Source organism: Anneissia japonica, unplaced genomic scaffold, assembly GCF_011630105.1.
Source record: "Anneissia japonica isolate Jap-2015-1 unplaced genomic scaffold, ASM1163010v1 scaffold351_len699533_cov169, whole genome shotgun sequence".
Taxonomy (NCBI): domain Eukaryota; kingdom Metazoa; phylum Echinodermata; class Crinoidea; order Comatulida; family Comatulidae; genus Anneissia; species Anneissia japonica.
This window is the reverse complement of record NW_022685600.1, coordinates 436657-457218: the sequence shown is the minus strand read 5'-3', so window position 1 is coordinate 457218 and position 20562 is coordinate 436657. Positions and strand designations below refer to the sequence as shown.

The 20562-nt window shown below is 34.4% G+C and overlaps 1 protein-coding gene across 1 annotated transcript; it reads right to left on the bottom strand.

The window, feature by feature from the left end:
• Positions 1–767: 767 nt before the first annotated feature.
• Positions 768–20113, bottom strand: LOC117111653 (serine/threonine-protein kinase ULK3-like). The gene is made up of 15 exons (XM_033254627.1): positions 19994–20113; positions 19486–19626; positions 18554–18674; positions 17647–17751; positions 16068–16211; positions 15205–15287; positions 14357–14512; positions 13138–13243; positions 11513–11553; positions 10262–10370; positions 9220–9287; positions 6726–6801; positions 5042–5130; positions 3250–3322; positions 768–829 (listed from the first exon to the last, which is right to left on the bottom strand). Exons 1-15 carry the CDS (start codon positions 20090–20092, stop codon positions 783–785), a joined length of 1458 nt encoding a protein of 485 aa, XP_033110518.1. The 5' UTR covers positions 20093–20113; the 3' UTR covers positions 768–782.
• Positions 20114–20562: the final 449 nt, after the last annotated feature.

Below are 20562 nucleotides of genomic sequence, written 5' to 3'. Positions count from 1 at the left end.
GTGGTTCAAAGAAATCAGATGCAACAAACATTGCGAAGTACACAAAATTAATGAAATAGTAACTAACACCATAAACCGTATGGCACGCATTGACTAATAATTGATGGCTGTACTAATATCGGATTCTCGTTGCCACGGTTAAGATCAAAGGACTGTATGTACTTGCTATGTTCACAGGCCTAGGTTCTGTCACCCAGCGATTTGACCTCGTTCAAGAAATAAATTTGCCTATATTCATGTTTCCAATAAAAATATCTGAATCTCAACAGATTTATAGAGAAAAATAGCAAAATGGCTGCTTTCCTATAATTAATTAGGTACTGTAATAAGCAGTAGCAGATTCAAGGGGGGAGGGGGTAGCCGGCACAGACCTCGAAAATTCTAAATTTTGTATAAATAGAGAAAAGAAAATTATATTTCTGCCATTTCTAGGCATCTAAAAGTGCCATAATCATACATTTTTTTTTTTTTTGCTATACAATAAAGCATAAATTAAAGAACATGAGATTTTATCCTGAAATTAATGACTTTTTGTTGATTGAGAATGAAAATAATGTACAATAATTAAAATTAGCTTTAAAAAACCTCTGAATCCATTGGGACTAAAATCTGTGTAATTTCTTTTTTAAATATTTTCATTTCTGATAATTATGAGTTGAAAGATCTTTTGTAGTTTCCGACGCTTGATCAACGGGACCATCTGCCACGTGTCGGACAGATCCAAGACGGCCAGGAGGCATTAGAGATAGCTGTACTCAATCATATCTGAACTCACACAAATGTCACAACCCATTAAGTTGCAGTACCATAAATATAATAGTACATTGAGCTGAAAGAAACATCCCACATAGACCATCTGTTAACAAAGAGGTAATAAAATGTTTCCATGACAAAATAACATTCACAAAATGAGATTCAGCTTTATTATTAATGTGATACAGAGATTCATGGAACTATTATTAATAGCAAATTTGTGCACTAATGTACACACATACCCTCTCTTTTACTATACAGTATGTTACATATTTAATACATTGTCCTGTTAGCATTACAAGGTCGTATCTCTGCTTTTGTCATTTTGGGAAAGAGATTTTTCAATTGCTTCTGGACACATCGCTATTTCAAACTTAATTCAGTTTTCAAATGGATGTTGTTATGTAGAGTATTTGTAACAAGAGAATGTCTACATAAGAAAAACTACTGAAGCCCTCTATCTCAAATTTTTAGTTTAGGTATCTAGGAGTTTTCAAATGGGGGCTGAAGGGAGAAGGGGGTGAGGCAAAATGGGGAGGGGGCATGAGGCGAGGCTCGATGATTAGGTGGGGAGCGTTGCTTACAAAATAAGGTGATTTGAGTTTTTAAACAACTTGAACATGATTTTTGGGAGGTGCCTGGGGGTGCGACTATTTTTTTGGTAGGCCTGATTCCATACCCCCCTAGATAAGGCACTGCCTTTTTTTTGTATAAAAACAAATTTGTTGATTTTTACATAATTTATACAAATTTAATATGTTGAATCCGATTAGAATGATACTGGATTGGATTGGACTGGTGGTTTAGTAGTTAAAACACCAGGCTATAGTAGTTAGCTGGAGGTTGTGAGTTCGAATCCCAACCGAATCACTTGCAAGATTTTTTTTTTTTTTCGAAAGTATATGTACTGAGCATTCAGTATTATTAAACATGTCAGGCTTAACTGCTGCTAAACAAATAATCTATCCTAATCTGCTTACTCTGATCTATCTGATCAGGCATTGTTTCATGCAGTTCTATGGTTGCTTTATGCCAACAGTTAGCTCCTGAACTAGTATAACTTCAGAGTAAATGCCCTGCCCAAGGACACAACCAACCAATGTGACCAGTGTCTCTAACTCACCAACCACTTGAACAAACAAAAACCAGTGACGGATCTAGGATTTAAGAATAGGCGTGGCTAGGTAGTGTACAAACATTGTTCAGACAAAGGGGGGGAGGGGGCCATAAATACCAAACTTACAAACACAAAACACTTTATCACGTCCCCTCAGACCCATATAAGTTATTCGTGATGATGACATAATTATTGTTGAAATATTGAATCTCGACACGATGGCGTGCATTTCGATACTTGGTGTATGTACTGTATTATACCATCATAAAAGTTATATCATATTAGCCGACTCTTTCAGTGTTTAGCATTTTATGCATGTACCGATTTGGGAAGTTTCTTGTATGCATGTTTTACGTTGTTTGTTGAATGGTTTATAAACAATAATACATTCTAATAATAAATGACCACAACATAAGGAATTCCACTCTTTTAATGTTTAGCATACAGTAGATAGTTACAGAGACTTTTTATTGTTTACCAATCTCATTATACACATATCAAAATTCCAAGGAATGATGTTTTATGCGCGCACCACCTTGCGTGGAAGTTTATCCTATTAATTCTGATATGTATGTATATTCTATGTTGTTTGTTGACTGGTCGTTAGGGATAAACATCTTTGTGGATAAATATGATATTTTGTTATCCACTGATAGCATATAAATATATTACATATTATCATAATATTCATCTGACATTTTAATAAATATTTCTTCATTAATTTATGAAATGACAAATTTCAAATATTTCAAATTTCAAATAAACATTTATTTCTCCACACAATAAAATATAATAACAAAAGACAAATATTAAACAGCCAGATTACATAAAAACATGAGACACAGAACAAAACAAATTTTGATTTTAATGGTTTTCAATTTTGGGCTGGCTGGTCTCTGCTTCAGGCTAATATTTATAGGGTTATGCTTAGATAAGGAATTTCATAGTTTATATTACTTTTCTTGTGGACATCATTTTCAACTTTCAGATCTAAATTTCCTGTCTACCAATGTTATTCTAGTTTGTTGCCATTTATTCCAATTCTTGGAATGGTGATTGTTTCTTATTATTTGTTGTATTGTATGGTAGTTTAATTTTCAAGTGAATTTTCTTAATATTATAAGTGTTCTCTGTGCATATACTGTAATCCTCAACTAATTATTTGTACAGGCTCTTTTAGGTTGATTTTCTCAAAACCTGGTTCTCAAACAGTACATCAAAACATCAAACGCTCACATCTCTGAATCTACTACTGTACTTATAAACTCAATTTTTGATTTTCCAACCATCGAGCCGCATGTTGTGGTACGGCCTCGTATATACTATATTTGTTTATACCTCAACAAAATAAGGATAAAGCAAAAAAAATTATAACTTACTGGATTCGTCTGAGTCATTTGACACCATTACACTTTGGTTGAGTGAGTCTTGCCGTAATGGAAGACGTTTCATCTGTAGATAATTAAAAATATTTTTTTTTAAAATTGAGGAACTCCTAAGAACTTAATTCTAAACAGTTTATAAAAGTATTTGTCAGAAACAATAAATAGTACATCTCAAATATTGAATAATGAAAATAAAATAATAAAGTTGGTATTATAACTATATATGCAAATTATTACAAATTTTATGTTTAATAATTTCATTTTTAATAATTAATATTGCGCTAAATTAAAAAAAAAACATGGTATTATTATTATTATTATTATTATTATTATTATTATTATTATTATTATTATTATTATCTAAATTAAACAAGAACAGTTTATGTTACAGTAAAGACTAACTGGCCCAAAATCTTGAAATCCAGTTTTTCAGGACAAAATTTTTTGTCTATCAAGAACGAGCAAAAAGCAACTTTTCAAGTATTATCAAAGATACTAGAAACACAAGATACAGCACTGGCATAGCAAAAGTAAGGCGAATATACGTCACATCTTAACTCCAGTCGTAAACGGCGCCCCTGAGTTTGCAATATAGAACTTACACGTTTATCCAGTTAACATCCAGACGTATAGGGCACCCTTTTGTTGATAAAAAATTCCAGGCGTACGCGGTGCCCATTTTTTTTTCGCTAAAGATGGAAACTTTATCACTAATCAGAGTCTGATCATGCGATTTTGCACTTTTGTGTCTGTTATTATATTTATTTGATTTATATATGCCTACTTGTTTGTATGTTATGGGTGGCAACGATTTCTACATTCGCTAAACGGACTGCCAAAAGTGGTTATGTATTCACGGTGATGTACGTTTGGCAAACATTTTTTAGATCCAGCCGTACACGGCACCCCATTGTTTGTACTTCCTCCATGCATTTTGGTGGAACACTTTTTTCTGTGGAGAAATCTTTTGTTTCTAGTATCTTTGGTATTATTTAATAACTTTGATATCCTAAAACCATGCATATTAGCCCTCTGATTACCATTTCACCTAACAAAATGTATAGGATAAGTAGTCGGCAATGAATCTTAATATTAGTAAAAATATATAGAGAAGCGCAGACCCACCAACCCTGATTTCCAATTGGCAATCAGCAACTTAAGTTGATTTGGCCTTAACTATATTCTTATTCTTTAATTGCTTTCAATTTCTGGTTATCAAACACATTAAAAACATGTATCACAAGACAAAACCTCCTGCACGCACAGGAATTCTATTCAGCACAGACCAAATGTTGTACATGAAAATATACATATGATACAGGGTACCAATTTATACCCATGGGATTAATATAACCCAGATTATGTACTTTGCTCAAGAACAATAGAATAGTGTTATCTACCCTACCTGACCTCTTGGTTTGAGAGCCTGGATAATTTTATTGTCAAATACTAATCAAACACAAATCAAACACATAACAATTTATTATCAAAATTAAAAGTTAATGTCTTCAAAGGAGTAAACTTACATAAACACCAGTCATTGTAGAAAGGTCATAAAATGATATGATATACAGGTCTCCTTCTAATTAAAGACCCCTCCAAATAAGGACCACCTCCAATTAAAAACCACTTTCTTGCGGTCCCAAATGTCTTTTATCCTTATTAACCTAAACCAAAGCTTCTACGACCATGGAAACGCTGGTCCAAAAAATGGCCTTTAATTGGAGGGAGCCTGTACTTGTAGCATGTGCTGTCCCCTTTTTTGTGGTACAATCAAAGAACTTACTTCTAAATAATTCTTTATCTCTTCTGCTCTTGTCATGAATCGCATCACTTCTGATTGCAACAGTTCCTTTTGTTTGCCTTTTGATTCATCTTTAAGTAAAATAAACATGTAAAGTTCAATAAACCTCCATTTAAAAAAAGTTACAATTATACAGGTCTCTGTCAAATTAATGACCCCTCCAATTAAAGACCACCTCAAATTACAGACCACATTTCTGTGATCCCAAATTAAATTTCTTTAATCTGTATTATTACCAGCTAAAACCATGGAAACTTTTATGGCAGAGAGAGACTTTACCTAATTGTAATAGGAATAAGTGTTCAGCAATTTGTTGAGGGTGAAATGCACCAGGATAAGCCACAAAATCTGATGATTCTTTCAAGATGGGACCCTCTGGTTTTTCTAATGACTATATTACCAAACTTATTTGAATAAAACACCCTGCTTTGAACAAACGACACCCTCAAATAAACGCCTCCTTCAGAACATTATCTGAAATAAATGCCCCCTCAAATAAACGACCCAGAACATTTATTTTTTCCGTGGATCAACAACCCCCTCCCCAAATCACTGTAAAGAAAACTAATGGAAGCAACAGCATTCTAACACATCCTAATAATGTTCTACTCCAGTAGATTTTTTTTTTTTTTTCTAAACTAGTTAATGTGGGATCAATAATCTTTGATGGTAAGTATCTGTACAGTAGTTCCACATTTACAGTGAAATTAAGGGGTGTTTATACATATTCATTTTACATACAAAAAAGTAAACAACTGTCTTGAATAAACACTTCCCTTTAAGAAATGCCCCCTCAAAAACTCTTTTTAACAGTAAACGCGCCAGGGTTTTTTATTCGAATAAATATTGTACGTTCTTTAACATGCATGTGAGCCATTTTGTACAAGGTGTTACATCTCATCTGAAATATGGTTTGCTATTTAAACTTGTACTTCAGGCCTATTGATGCAACACAAGGAGAGCAGGGATGGATTTGAACCAGAAGTTAAAGTTCTGAAAGGATTTCAATTGGTCAGTTCACACACAATTGCTACCAATTTATTCTGGACTAAAAAGCTATGCTGCCGTTTATGAAACATTATACAAAGGCAACATATAAGTAAACATGGACATGCATGTATGCAGCAACAAGTGAAATAGCATGGGATAAATATACCATATTTATTTCAATAAACCCCCTAAGTGTTTATTGTTGAGACAGGTTTTTGAGGGGGCATATATTGTTTAGAAGGGTTTTAAGGGACTTCTATTTGAAGGAGGCGTTTATTCGAGGGACGTATTTATTCGAGGGAGGCATTTTTTTTTTTTTGGTGTAAAATGGTTATATATACACTGAAATAAACACTGGTTAATTTTACTGTCATTATAAATCATAAAGATGTATTGATCCTAACCAGGCTAGAAAAATTTAATTCTACTGAAGCATAACATTAATAGAATGTGTTGAGAATAATGTTGCTTCAGTTTTGTTTAGTAGCGTTTGTTCAAAGCAAGGCGTTTATTCGAATAAATAAGGAATATGGATACACAGATAAGCTGACAGATCAATGGATTGTTTGCCATAATATACACTTAAATGTAGATAGCAAGACAGATAGACAGCCCAGTATAGAATATCTATAACATGAAGTGGAACGACATGACATAAGGACTTGACAGTGCTTACTTTGTAATATTAGTAGCAGTTGCCCAAGTGCATCCTCATATTTACTAAATGCTTCTTGGTAGTTTTCTTCTTCATCCTGCAAGATACATTGTGTTTGGATGTAAAAGAAGAACAATGATAATGTCAATTCTAACGTCAACATTTGACATTCAATATACTTTTGCTATCGTCAATAGCGCTCTAATTTTCTATTAGCGTACGTTTAGCTTGATCTTTTTGTGGCTTGTGCCAAAGTGTCATACAATAGACGTCATCACAATTTGGCAGAGTGGTTATAAAATTCTAAACGAAGCCTAAAAGTCCTATTCTATAACGTTGCGAGTTTTTGTGGTCCAGGAAAGCAAGCAAAAGAAACAAAGTACGGGGGTAAGATACTTTTTAAAACATTGGTAGGTTAAGGAAGGTTCATAGAACCATCAGAAGACGTTTGATTTGATTTTCATGTAAAATTAAGTTAAATATACGTAGAGTTTTTACAGGCTAGGCCTCGACCCCTGACACTTGTAGCGCGACAACGCGACATGGCTGGATGGGATGATTGAGTGAGGCCTGACTGTAAACATTCAGCTCCGTGCAGTCTGCCAAAGTTATTGGTGTGAATTTCAATAATTTTGAAGAACTTAGCTCTCCTTGAAATCTGCAAGTACAACACATTTCATGAGTTTTGCAACAAGCACATTCATCGACCGACGCCATGATTCACTGTGGGTGAATACACGGCTGCCGTCGTCGTGCTGTAACACAGGCAGACACGACCAATGTACGTTTCACTCCCAAAATAGTACAATTTATTCTCGTTATATTTCACATTTGGCATACACAATCATAGAGAAATGATGACATTACATTCATAAACATTTAACAATGGTTTATGTTAATTTAAATCAAGCTCAACTTTACACACAAAGCATGTATGAGATGTTTTACTAAAGGCTATTTTCTTAAATTACTGTGTAAATCGCCTATCTTCATGTTTTGGCTCGAATACCCACTATAGCTGAACAGTGTCGATCGCTAATTCGGTCTATTACTATGCCAAATTGTCATACAAACCAGTTTACACCAAAGTAAATTATTTTGTGTGTATGTACATTTACCTTGATCTAGGTGTGCAGTGAGACAATGGTTTCATTGTTTATACACACTATATACTTAGGGTGTGTTCGAGCGAGAGCAGGAAAAAGTTACATACGGTTCTTACCTATATTGTATCCGCGGGTGGTCTACCAGACGTAAAACCTGAATGATGAGTTTCTATCAGGTTTCAAGTTGCCTTGGACCCTTGCGTCACCCAGCTGTGTCACCCCACCCTTTAATTAAAATACGGACTTTGGCGTTGTTCCACTGCATAATAATTGTCTCAAAATCAAGTAATGAAATTACCGAAGAAGCTACAACAATAATAGAGCTACAACAATAATAGAGCTACAACAATAATAGAGCTACAACAATAATAGAGCCAGAACAATAATAGAGCTACAACAATAATAGAGCATACAACAATAATAGAGCATACATACTGTAGCAAATAGCATTTATTTGACAATTGCAGTAGAAAATTACTACCACTGTTAAACGAATAAGCAGTGGTGCAATGATCAAATATGCTTGTGGCGGATGTATGTAAGTAATCTGGATTCTAGGCTAGCCCTCAGTTGAAATAATTTATCTTATCGAGCTTTTCAGTTTTGTTTTTGGAAATAATCTGCGAAAAGTAGCAGGGACCATGAACATAGACTTTACTTCTGGCGCGTACGTGTTGAAACAATCAAAGGGGATTAGTGATAAAAAATGCTCCCTGCTGCTAACGCTTGCTACTTTTGCTCCTCCAAAAACACTGCAACTTGCAGGGTTGGATTATCAGAAGGCGGTCTGTGTTTAACACCCGTTCGGGCTAAAACTGGAAATGCCTATTTCCGGAATTATCCTGTGTTAGACTCCACAAAAAACTCGCCTGAACACACCCCTAGTGAGCGTATTAAGCATGGAATTCATACAGCAAAAATTTACACAAGATGAAGGAAACTGAACCATTTAGAATGGGAATTTTTAAGGCTTAGATTCTCAAAAGTAATAAAACCTAGACTAGGCTACTAGAGGCTTAAGCTAGGCTAGGCAAAGAGGTCTCCCTTATTACTAAATTAAAATGAAATCTCACACACAGAGCAAATGTTATTGGTGATATACTATTCTATTGCTCTATGATCCAGTTTTCCCTGTCTATGTGATGAAACTAATTCTAAACTAAAGAATGTTATTATTTAGTTTTATATTTCAAAAAAGAAAAGTCAATGACTTCTAAACAATTAGTGTATTTGTCTTTCATACACTAGTTGAAAAATTAGTACACATCAGAGCAATTCAATAATATTAATAATAAAAATAATAATAAAAAAATAATAAAGTTAATACATAAACAAATTTATATAAATATAAACAATAATTAATTTTTATAATAATAATAATAATGAAGTACTGTAAAACAAAATCTCACTAGTTTTTCAGCTTGGTCCGCAGTCTGCAATGCTGCCTTTAATGCAGGGCACCCATTGGCTAATCCATCTAAAAAAATAATAAGCAATTAGTAGAGCTCCACATAGTACACTATAGGAAAATTATTATACGAAGGTAAGATTTAATGCTTTAAAAAATTTCCTAAGGGCCTGCAAGGCCCGAAGGAAATTTCTGAATGCATTAAATCTAACTTAAGTATCATTTTATGCTAGTGTACGATGCGGAGCTCTACTAATATTTACTGTAAATATCTACAATTTGAAAGTTCTGGGTTCAATTCTAGAGAGGATTTTTTACCAAGAACTCCATTTCTTGGGACTCATAATGAGACTAATATAAGTATCATAACAAAGATAAGAACACAATTTGAAACCTTCTTGCAATGCAATGAGAGACACATGGTCTTAGGCTACTAAGCACAAAGGAGATTCTTTAGCGAAAAGGGAATGAGGACGATTGTTAGTTGTTAGGGAGAAGGTTCGTTCATGGCGCCATGGGTCGGAGTGTTCCATTTTAATTTGAAGGATTGTTCTGTTTTTGGAACAATAGCAATTAGTCGGTTTATCCAGTTAAGTATTCACAAAATAGATCTCTATTTTCCTGAAGAATTTTAGCTGCTCGCAAGAATGCAGAGGCCATACCAATATCTGGGGTTGCAAGTCTCCCGCAACACGTAGGAGTCTCCTGGAAATTGGGACATCCTCCCGCATTCCAGCAAGAATATAAGGCAAAATAACCAATCTCCCTGCAAATTCATAATATTTGCATGTTTTCACTACTTAATTATCAATTGTCTCACATAAGTCAGTGCTGATGTGTACTATGTGAAGTAAAATGAAATTAGATTTGTCGAGAGAGCTCATTTAACCGAACCTCCTAAAAGTTACTTGAGACTCCTGCAATATCTGGGAGACTTCTGCAAGTCACAGGACTTTTGGAATCCCTGTACCCCGGTCAATAATTGATCCTGAAGTGGATAAAAAAAAGAACTGGAGTGGAAGAAGAAAGAAGTCAGCTCGTACCTAACTCAAAGGAATTTGAACCTGTTTTTGGATTGCCAGTCTGAGGTCGTGCAGCAGATGGCTTGAATGATTGCTTCAATTCCTCAGCTCTTTTCATATATTCTCGGACCTGGAGTATAAAAAAAAAGATTATTTCAGTCTTATTTAGAATCTCAAAATTAATAGACCCTAGTCTAGGCTACTAAAGTTTACCCTAGGCTAGGCTAAGAGGCCATTGCCTATAATAGTACTACATGAAATCTCATTGGACAGTTACTCATGTACACAGAGCAGATGACCAATCAGAACAGGCCAGGAATATGCATGTGTCTAATAAGCCCACATGTTGTCCCACAAACGCATGTTAGTGTATGTTTTAACGCTGTCAATTTGTGGGACCTTAGCAACGATTTAATAAAAATGTACATTCTATTGCTCCATGATCATAGGCTTTACGTGGCTAAGATATGTAATGAAACTAGCATCAACCGAAAGGTCCACTGATTAATCTCAGATAAGAAAGTATAATACATACTCCAAGTATTGAAATACACGCCATCGTGTTGGGATTCAATATTTCGACATTAATTATGTCACCATCATTCCTGATGATGACATAATTAATGTCGAAATATTGAATCCCAACACGATAGCGTGTATTTCGAAACTAGCATGTTTTTGTATAATTTTTGCTTTATATTTTTAAAAAAAGCAATTAGTATATTTGTGTTCCATACACAACTGTAAGTTAAAAATTAATACAATTTAGAGTGATTAATGTTGATAATATGATGGAACAAAAACTATAGCTATAAATATATATTGCTGGTCAATGGATACAGAATCTCCTCCCTGGGGAGTGTTCCTAGTTTGCTAATTTTACTCTGAGTCATTCACCTCTTACCAGGTACCCATTTATACTCCTGGATGAATAGAGGCAAATGAAGTTACAGTGTCTTGCCCAAGGACACAAGCAGTTTGATGAGCATCAGTCTAGAACCTACCATCTTCGAGTGAAATCCCAATATCTTGTACGCTACGCCACACATGACTACTGCATGAAATATTGTGTATGTGTGAAATAGAAACAGGTTTGTAAAAAAACATTAAATGTTTGTATGTGAGAGATAAATAGGTTTGTAGGGAAAAAAAGAAATGTTTTTGTTTTTTTATATGAGAAATTGAAGATAGGTTTGTAGGGGAAAAAAAGTAATGTTTGTATGTTGGAAATATAAAATAGGTTTGTAGAAAAACAAAACATGTTTGCATCACCTTTGACCTTAAAGCTTCTTTTTTAGCACGATTCTTCTCATCTAAGAGGAAAAATATGAAAAATTAGTAAAGTACATTTTTTACAGAGTACTAAATTCAGACCTTCATTTTAAAGATCCTAAGAGTTTCATAAAGGTCATTTTCATCTTAAATCCACTTTAAACATTTTAAAAGTTGGTAATATTTGTAAATTGATTTGATGTTGAATAAATTGATGATCATCCATAAAGATCATTTTGAAAATGTAAACATCCTAAAATGTTTATTTTTGGATAGCTATGAAGCAGCATGAGAGTCCCACTTACATGCATGTTATTTCAAATATGTCAAATCATAAAGTGCAGAGTATTAATCTTATTACATATAAACAAAATTGCATTTAATTACGTTCCTTTATTCTCAACCCAACAGTAAATGATTCTCCATGTTAGAGGATTCAAAGAAAGTGATGTCCTATAAACCAAGTTTCATTTAAAATGAAGCTCAGGGAATGGTGTTTCAGGATTTGAACGTAGTGTCTTGGGACTGACAGGTCAGTGGAATGTCTGTCGACAGGGAATAAAACAGTACACTAAAAATGAGTGTTTAAGAGTTAAGCTCCTTTCACATCTATTCAGGTTCAGGTTCCGTTTTCAGTTCCGGTACCGGTTAAGAAATCGGACTTCTATTCTTACAACACTGAAGACGTATTCTATTCAAATCTGATCCGATCCAGTATCTGGCGGCCGGGTCCAGCATCTGGCAATCGGAACGGTTGGTCCTGGAGCGATTTTTTTCGACCAGATTCGAAACCTTTAGACTTCTGACCAATCAGAATTTTTCACATACCATAGTCAACCATTATATATCGCATCAGGTATTCATATTATTTGTCTAAAACATGGAAGGAACTAAAATCTAGACTATTAATATGTAGGTTACTAAACAGAGGTCAACAAACTCGCTGTTGGTAGGCCTAGGCTTACGTACCGTGCACATAATTCATAGGCCTAATGTAAGCTGTTTTATATAACAAATTCTTATATAGAATGTGTGTAAATGATACTAAAAATTAAAGTAACTTACAAATAATAGTACGAAAATGCAATTAAAAGAAGATTTTCAAAAGATAAACAATACGACACAACTCGCGGTGCAAGTTCCTTTTAACGATGCCAGACCTGAACGGAAAACGCAGTAGATTTGAACAGAATCAACAAAAACCGGACGAGGAACCGGAAATGAAAACGGAGTCTGAACTGGAACCTGAATAGATGTGAAAGGCGCTTTAGATGGGAAGAATATTTTCATTAGTTGAAAGATTAATGAATATGACGATTTTCTTTCCATTGCATGGATACAAAAACATTCAAAATATTATATTATCTATTTGTTATACTGTATTACAGTATTTGCTTTATTACACACCTAAAATTGATGCTTGCCATTTGATATTTTATGAAAAAAAAGTAGGGCCAAACTTTTGTCTGAATGGAACAGTTCACCATCTTTTAACCAATGAAAACTCTGTATTAAATGGAGGCAAGCAATGGGATGAAACAAATGGAACAAAAATAAACAATGAACAATCAAATTAGGTGTGTCATAAAAATAAAATAAACCGAAGTAAGAGATTGGTTGCTTACAGTGGACGGCCGGTAGAAAATATTCAAGAGCCTGGCAATATAGGCTAGCAGCAGACTTATAATCACCTTCTACATCTTTCTGTGTCGCTTCCATCACAATAAGTTTCTAGGAGAAAATTAAATAAGACTGGGTTACAATGTGATTATTTGCCAGATTTTGTCAGTCTTGTATTGGATTGTCAGACATAAAGCCATGACTTGGATACAAAGCTATTTAATATTAAACTGTATTGAGTTGAAGTCAAGAGTGTTTAAATTAAATTTTTCAATTTACAAGTAGTAATGATTTAAATGGGTTTCATGTATTAATGTACTTAAACAGAGAAAATATTTGGCATGCCTAAAACTTGTGTATTGTATTATACTTGAGTTTAACTTTGCAAACTATGCAAGTACTTAAGTAGCTTAAGTTAGTCAGGAACGTCCTGGGTATGACATTAAACGTCGGCGACTAAACTAAAAACCCTCTCTCAGATGTGTCTTAGTGGCATCTGGGGGAGGATGTTTATGGTCACCCAGTAGCAAAAAAAAACAATAGCTGAACAAAGGGCGGATGAGCTCCTCAGAGTCAATGGCCAACCATTAATTAGTTTAAGGAATAGGAGTAGTTTAGTCACATTGTTATTATTATTATCATTTTTTTTATTTTATTTTATTATTATTTTATTGTTATTTGTATTTCCTCGGTTGGCCTATATTATTTGTGTGTAAAGCGCATAGGGGAAATGTGCAACATGCACTATATAAATATATTATTATTACTATTATTATTATTATTATTATTATTATTATTATTATTATTATTATTATTATACATAATTGAGCTTATCAGTATTCATGGCTCCCTGAATTTTAATTTGAAAATACTATTAATATTAGAAACATTTTTTTCACCATTTTTTTTTTTAACTTGAAAAATTACTTTTTAATATAATCATATTCTTCACATTATAAATTTTGAAATGATAGGTTATTTACTGAAATCGACTTACTATTGGAAAAGTTATGAGTAAACGTATTACGGCTTCTCTATACCAAAGTATATAACACTGCCACATTCTAATCTTATGCTAATTACTTAGTTTAAAATTTGAGATAGCAAACCTAATATGTGCAGAATTTATCAGTATTTCTATTCTTTTGCTGTTGTTATTTTTGTCATCATTGATGTACAGTAGCTGCCGCAGGTAAAATAACATTTAAAAATTATTATACTTACAGCACGATCAATGCACTGTGGAGATGGCATATGCTCCAAGTCTACAAACTTATGATTAAAGAAGTCTTCAAAATTTATCCTCTGCTTGGGATCTCGTTGTAAAAGTCTGAACATCAGGTCGTGGCAGATATCAGATATGCGAATGGCTGAAGGTATCTGGAACAAAGGTGCAATAAAAATGATTAAAAAATTGAAAAATATTACTTAAGGCAGAAATCAGATACCTTCAAATTGAAAGACTAGTTGATTGGCCAACCTGTTAAGGGAAGGGCGCCACCAACAGTCAGAGCATTGGCGGCATAGGGGAGATAACCCGGTGTACTAGACAAGGCAGCACAAAAAAACCCCTTGAAATTCAATGACTATTGCAATATGTTTACATCAGTGGTTCCCAATCTGGGATTCATAGACCCCTAAGAGGTCTGCAAAAACATAATTGGGAATCTGCCAAACGAAAAAGGTGCATAGGAGGTTCAGTGAAAAATGTTGGTGTACACTAGACTTTTAGATCAATTTTTTTTTAATATTTATTTTTCTTATCTTACAACCGTGTGATAAGCATCTTACTGCTAATCATTAGGAGCCATATCAATAATTAAATCTTTGCGGCAAATCATCTTCTATCTATAATCTTACTCTATTGGTGGTATATCAACAGAGTAAATTTAACTGGGGTTCATAAATACTATTAACATGTCGCAAGGTGTTTGCAAATGCAAAAGGTTGGAAACTACTGACCTTTTCTAAAACAACCTTCTGCAGATGTAGGCCTACAGTTTATAAAAGTTAAGTATGACTGAATGATAATCAATATCAATCATTGATGAAGCAATTAAAATTTAAATTACCTTAATAGGCTCTTTGCTTTTTATCTTATCTGCTAGCTCACCATATGATTTGGAGGCAAATGGTGCTTTTCCAAATAAGCATTCTGAAAGAAAATGAAAAGGTAAAATTAATGATAAATCATTCACTTAAACAATAACTTAATCAATTTCTCCAATTATCACTTAATTGATCACTAACTCAACCAATCACATATAAATATTTACTCTATCAATGAGCTATACAATCAATCGATCAACCAACAAAAAAATCAATCACACATTTAATCATGGTACTATTTAATGTTATGTTTTAATTGTTTCAATTATATCATTCCTCTATTATTTATAAGTACTGTACCTTATACAGTATTATGATTGAATAGCATTCTACTATACATAGAAGTCCACTGTGTGGCATTGTGAGTAAAAGATTAAATAATATTGATTGTGTTAAAACTGTTATTTTCATTACCTCTATTTTAAATATAAAATCCTTGTTCATAGTATCTAATTGCGAAGAGTGTTTATGTTCCCTATGTTGCCCCGGTCATACAAAATATCACCCCCTCCATATATTACAATGTAAACAGTTAATTATAATAGGACCACTGGACACAACTCAAGTACTAGATTCATCTTTCTGTTGCTGCAGTCCAGGTAGATAGAGCCCCCTACCCTCTCCCTCAATTTTTGGAAAGTAAAATAAATGAAAAATAAAAAAGAAAGAAGGAAAAAGAAATTATTGATCGCCCAAAACACTTGATTGGATTTCTTTGGTCTAAGAGACACCAGGACCTGTACTGCCAAGTATGATCCAAACAAAACTGAAGACTTTAATATTCTAATGTTGACATAACAGAATTAGGTACATTAGTATAGCTTACCAAACATGATAACCCCAACAGACCACAGATCTACCTTAGCATCGTATGTATCCTTCAGGATGATCTCGGGGGCCATGTACAGAGGTGAGCCCCTTAAACTCTCACTGTTTACCTCCCTCTCAACATACTGAGCAAAACCAAAATCTGTATAAAGACATTAAGAGAGTTTTTTTAACTCCAATGTGTTAGGCATATCTTTTATTATAACACACCTAAATAGATCCCAGTCATATGATTGGTTGATTTCGTACCATGTGACGTTACAATTGTAATTTTGCCCATTTCATCTCTCATCATTGAAATTTTGTTCAATCATGCATTTTTTCCATCCGAATTGTCTATTGCATGTTGCGTACGGATACGAAATGACTTCAACCTAATGCAATCTTTTGATTGATTAAAACGACGAGTGACTGACTTTTTCCGGAGGGTTAAATCCATGAAATGATGTCACACCACCCGTAACCTATCTCAGGCCTACTCCTTGCTGAACTTGTCTTAGCGGTGTGCAATGTACCGGAGATTTTGTTTACAAACAGCTGTAAAGTATTCTGATTGGGTGGATGACACCTCAAAAAGTAGCTCAAACTTGTGCAAAATCTGAGCGGAATTTGGCTCTTATTTTCCAAAATGCGCTGACAGATTTCTAGCCTAGCCCTAGGCCTACAGTAGGTTTTGCGCAGAGCATAGGCCTAGGCCAGGCTAGGCTAGTTGATTGGAACAGTCAATCTTTTACAACTTATGAAAATATTCTTCCCATTGCACTCATAAACATTCATTGTTTGCATAGAACTAAATACTAGTATTATTATACGCATACAACTCAGCGTACTGCTTATAGACTGCAAACAGCGTATGCAAATTTCACATTGATTGTTTTGGCTGGGTCAAGTTAGACACATTTAGCGCAAGTCCGAATGTTTAGCATTCACTCTATGAACAATGTTTTTCAAGCCTAGTCTTATAATAATATTGCAGTTTTCCAAGGTTCAGCGAACACAGTGGCTACCACTAGCCGACTGAGCTAAGCTGAATTAGTCTAGCACAAGGGTTCTCAACTATATCGCAACAAGGGCCAAAATTGTTCATTAAATAAATTTGAAGGGTCAGGGCAAGCAGTGTACTTTGGCATGTAGCGCCATCCGAGTGTCGCAAGCACGAGCCGGGGAGGGAAAATTAAACATTTTTTGAAAACAATAAGCCGCTAGACGCTCATACAGGGCATCTTGACTAAGAAAGTTACTCTTGGCCGAAAGGCATGTTATCATTTCTCGTCTTTGCTCTTTGCTGCGATAGTTCTTCCGATTTGATTGACTATATCGCTAAAATTTGTGGGGCTATCATAAGCCTAGTCGGCAAAACAGAATGAAAGATTATTAAGGTTAGAAATCTAGGCCAAATCCTAAAGGAAAATATAATTTTCAGCTTGTTCTCGCAGGCCGCATAACACGCACCCACGGGACGCCAGTTGAGAATTCCTGGTGTAGCAGGTGCTTCTGAAAAATATTTCTGATTCAGGATAGGAAAATATTAAAGAAAAATTGATGACATCATGAATGACTTATTATATAATATTTACCTGCGACCTTTAGCACTGGGTCATATGAGTTGGAGAGCAGTAGATTGTGAGGCTTTAAATCCATGTGAGATATGCTGTTGGAATGTAGGAACTGTAATGCACTAGCTGAAAAATAATAGCCACAATAGTAATAGTAGTAGTAGCATAACACTGAACAAGGAATGATGTTTTGCCCTACCTTTCGTGTGTACTGAATGCTCAGTTTACAATAATATTGTAATAATAATCAATAACAATACTAAAATTTGTAAATTTTGGATGATTTTGCACTTTATTCACAAATAGAGTATTACAGTGTTACACCACAATACAACGTGATACTACTCCATTGGCGACACAAAATGCATTCAACCGGATGCCATTTTCTCCACTGACAAACCATTGATCCCAATTTCTAACATAATTATTAAGATGTTGTATCTTAATTTTTCTTTGTAAATTTTAATTGATGATTAAATGAGTGTTCGATAATATATAATGCATGCTTTTGTGTTTTTAGCACATTTTAATGGTAAATTATTAGGTTTTAAAATGCCTATTCCAGAAATCCTATTCTAAACCATTAAGTTTATCAAAGTTATTCAGTTCCAACTAAAAAAGTGTTATGTAAGCCTCATAGGCTATATACTTGGAGTTGCACTGGAATAAAAATACATAAGCATTAAAATTAATAACGAATATAGTATATTTCGTAACATCAAATAGTAACAATTACACAGTATATATAACAGGGTGATGGCTGGGTAACCAACGTCTGGTTGACAACAAAGGGTGAAACATTGTGTTGTGATGACACGAATGTTGTACTCTATAGCATTGAGTTGGATGTGAATCTATATCTGCGGGATTTTGCCAAATTTGGTCTTCATCAGTGCGTCATGTTCTTATGATGCATTCAATGCCTTACCTAATTGTTGTAAAAATCGTCGAACAACGCGTTCAGGAAGCGCTCTTTTTGTTGCCAAAAACTTGGATAAATCTCCACCACTGCAATACTCCATTATCAAGTATATGTAATGGCCATCCCACTATAGGAAAAAAATAAGAAGAAATAAACACATTTTAAACTTGTTTATTATTGCTATTATTAATTATTCTTAGTGTCAATCTTTCTTTTTATTGAAGGGTACAGTATGGAGTGGTTATTCCGTGGCACATTCACTGAACTTAAGCATGTGGACACACTGACCAGAAAAAAAAGTGTTACCTGGAATGCGCTTGATATAATAATAATAATAATAATAATAATAATAATAATAATAATAATAATAATAATAATGTAATGAAAGAGCAGCTTAAGCCGAGTCACCTAAAATAGAGGTGCCACTCTGCGCGCGCTCAACCGTGAGGGTCTCTAGGTCCCTGGTTAATGTTCCATCGCTGCTCTCCTTTCTCCGTTTCAGTTTGGCCGAAATACAAGTTCTGATGATGCACTGTCTTTTGGATGTGACGTTTAAGCCATTTGGTTCCATGTGCCATATGGCTGTATGTGCAATTTGAATGCAGTTTACACTCTTTGGAAAGTGGTGGTAGGGGATTACTGAACACCGTACACTCTTTTGAAAATGGCAGGGAATTATCTCCCAGTGTACTGCCAAATTCAACGACACAAGGACACCACTGGAAACAAGTCTTCGGACTTAGTGGGTTAGGCCTATCCTGGGTAGGATGGGATTCACATCAAATTTGGTATATCCTATCCAGTTAAAAACAAAAATACAGGAATTTATACCACCACTACTTACAAATTAACAAATTCTGTATTCTGTAATAAAATAAAATCAATTTATGTTATAAAGAAGCATCATTTCTAGCAATATTAATATCTTGTTCACTTACCTGAAAGTCTATTAAGTTGACAATGTGATCATGTTTTACTTTCTTTAATATTTCAATCTCTGTCAACAGGTTCTCTGTGGAGGATTTGGACAAGCCCTTTTTGAGAATGCACTTGACAGCAACAACTTCTCTGTGTGCCACCTAAGTAAAATATAAAATAGAAATACTCTTTTGCTTGAAGTAGGCTAGGCCCTAAAATAAACGATACAACAAATCACGGTATCCTGGTACGCTTCATACCTAGGGTCCTAGCTTATGACCTGTCTGGTTTCTGTCAATACTGCTAGGCTAGGCCTATAGGCCCAGATACGTTAGGCCAGTTGCAGTATAAGCCAGCCAGCCAACTTAGCGTAAAGACAATGTAACGCTAAGCCCTAGCTAGCTAAATTAAATAGAGCCTTACTTAGCTGCCTAGGCCTGATTAGTTTATTGGATGGTGATGTAGTCAGCATTAAACAATGACAATTGTAGAAGTGTTTTACATTTAATAGAAAGTACACATATTAACCTTTCTAAAGCCTTTGTATACAGTTGCATATGTCCCACTGCCTAATTTTTCAGTTAAAATAAATCCTTTTAACGTAGGGACAGGGGCTAAGCCTGCCATGTTTCGCTAATGCTATGCAACAATGGTGGCGCTATTAAAGAGAAGTTTACTGGCTGTGGTGGGTGTGCTAAATAGCCAAAAGCTGAATTTGGCTACAAATTTTCATTCAAAATTAGCCAAAAAATTAAATATTAGATTTAATAATCACAAATAATCAATCTGTACTGATAAGAACCTTCCGATAGCCACACATGTCAATTCTCCTAACCATAACATCAACAATTTTAGATGTGTACTCATAACCAACAACTTTAAATCTCTGAACCGGCGATCGCCGCATTTCCGAACTCAAACTTATACTTAAACACAAAACCCACACCATAGGCCTCGATAAAGATATAGACTTTCTCAGTGATTACAACTTCCCATACAATTAATTCTCACCATCTCTATTCCGTTCACAATTGATATCTGATATATTATGCTTTCTCTATTAACACCATACCATTATTTTTATATGTCTATATTAT

What these genes read in the sequence shown, in the direction of transcription:
- LOC117111653 (XM_033254627.1), bottom strand. Translation starts at nt 20,092, where the DNA reads ATGGCAGGCTTAGCCCCTGTCCCTACGTTAAAAGGATTTATTTTAACT. An exon ending in CACAGTGCATTGATCGTGCT is followed by an intron (nt 13,244 to 14,356) that starts GTAAGTATAATA and finishes ATTTTCTCCTAG; the next exon opens with AAACTTATTGTGATGGAAGC. An exon ending in ACTGCTACTAATATTACAAA is followed by an intron (nt 5,131 to 6,725) that starts GTAAGCACTGTC and finishes TTTTACTTAAAG; the next exon opens with ATGAATCAAAAGGCAAACAA.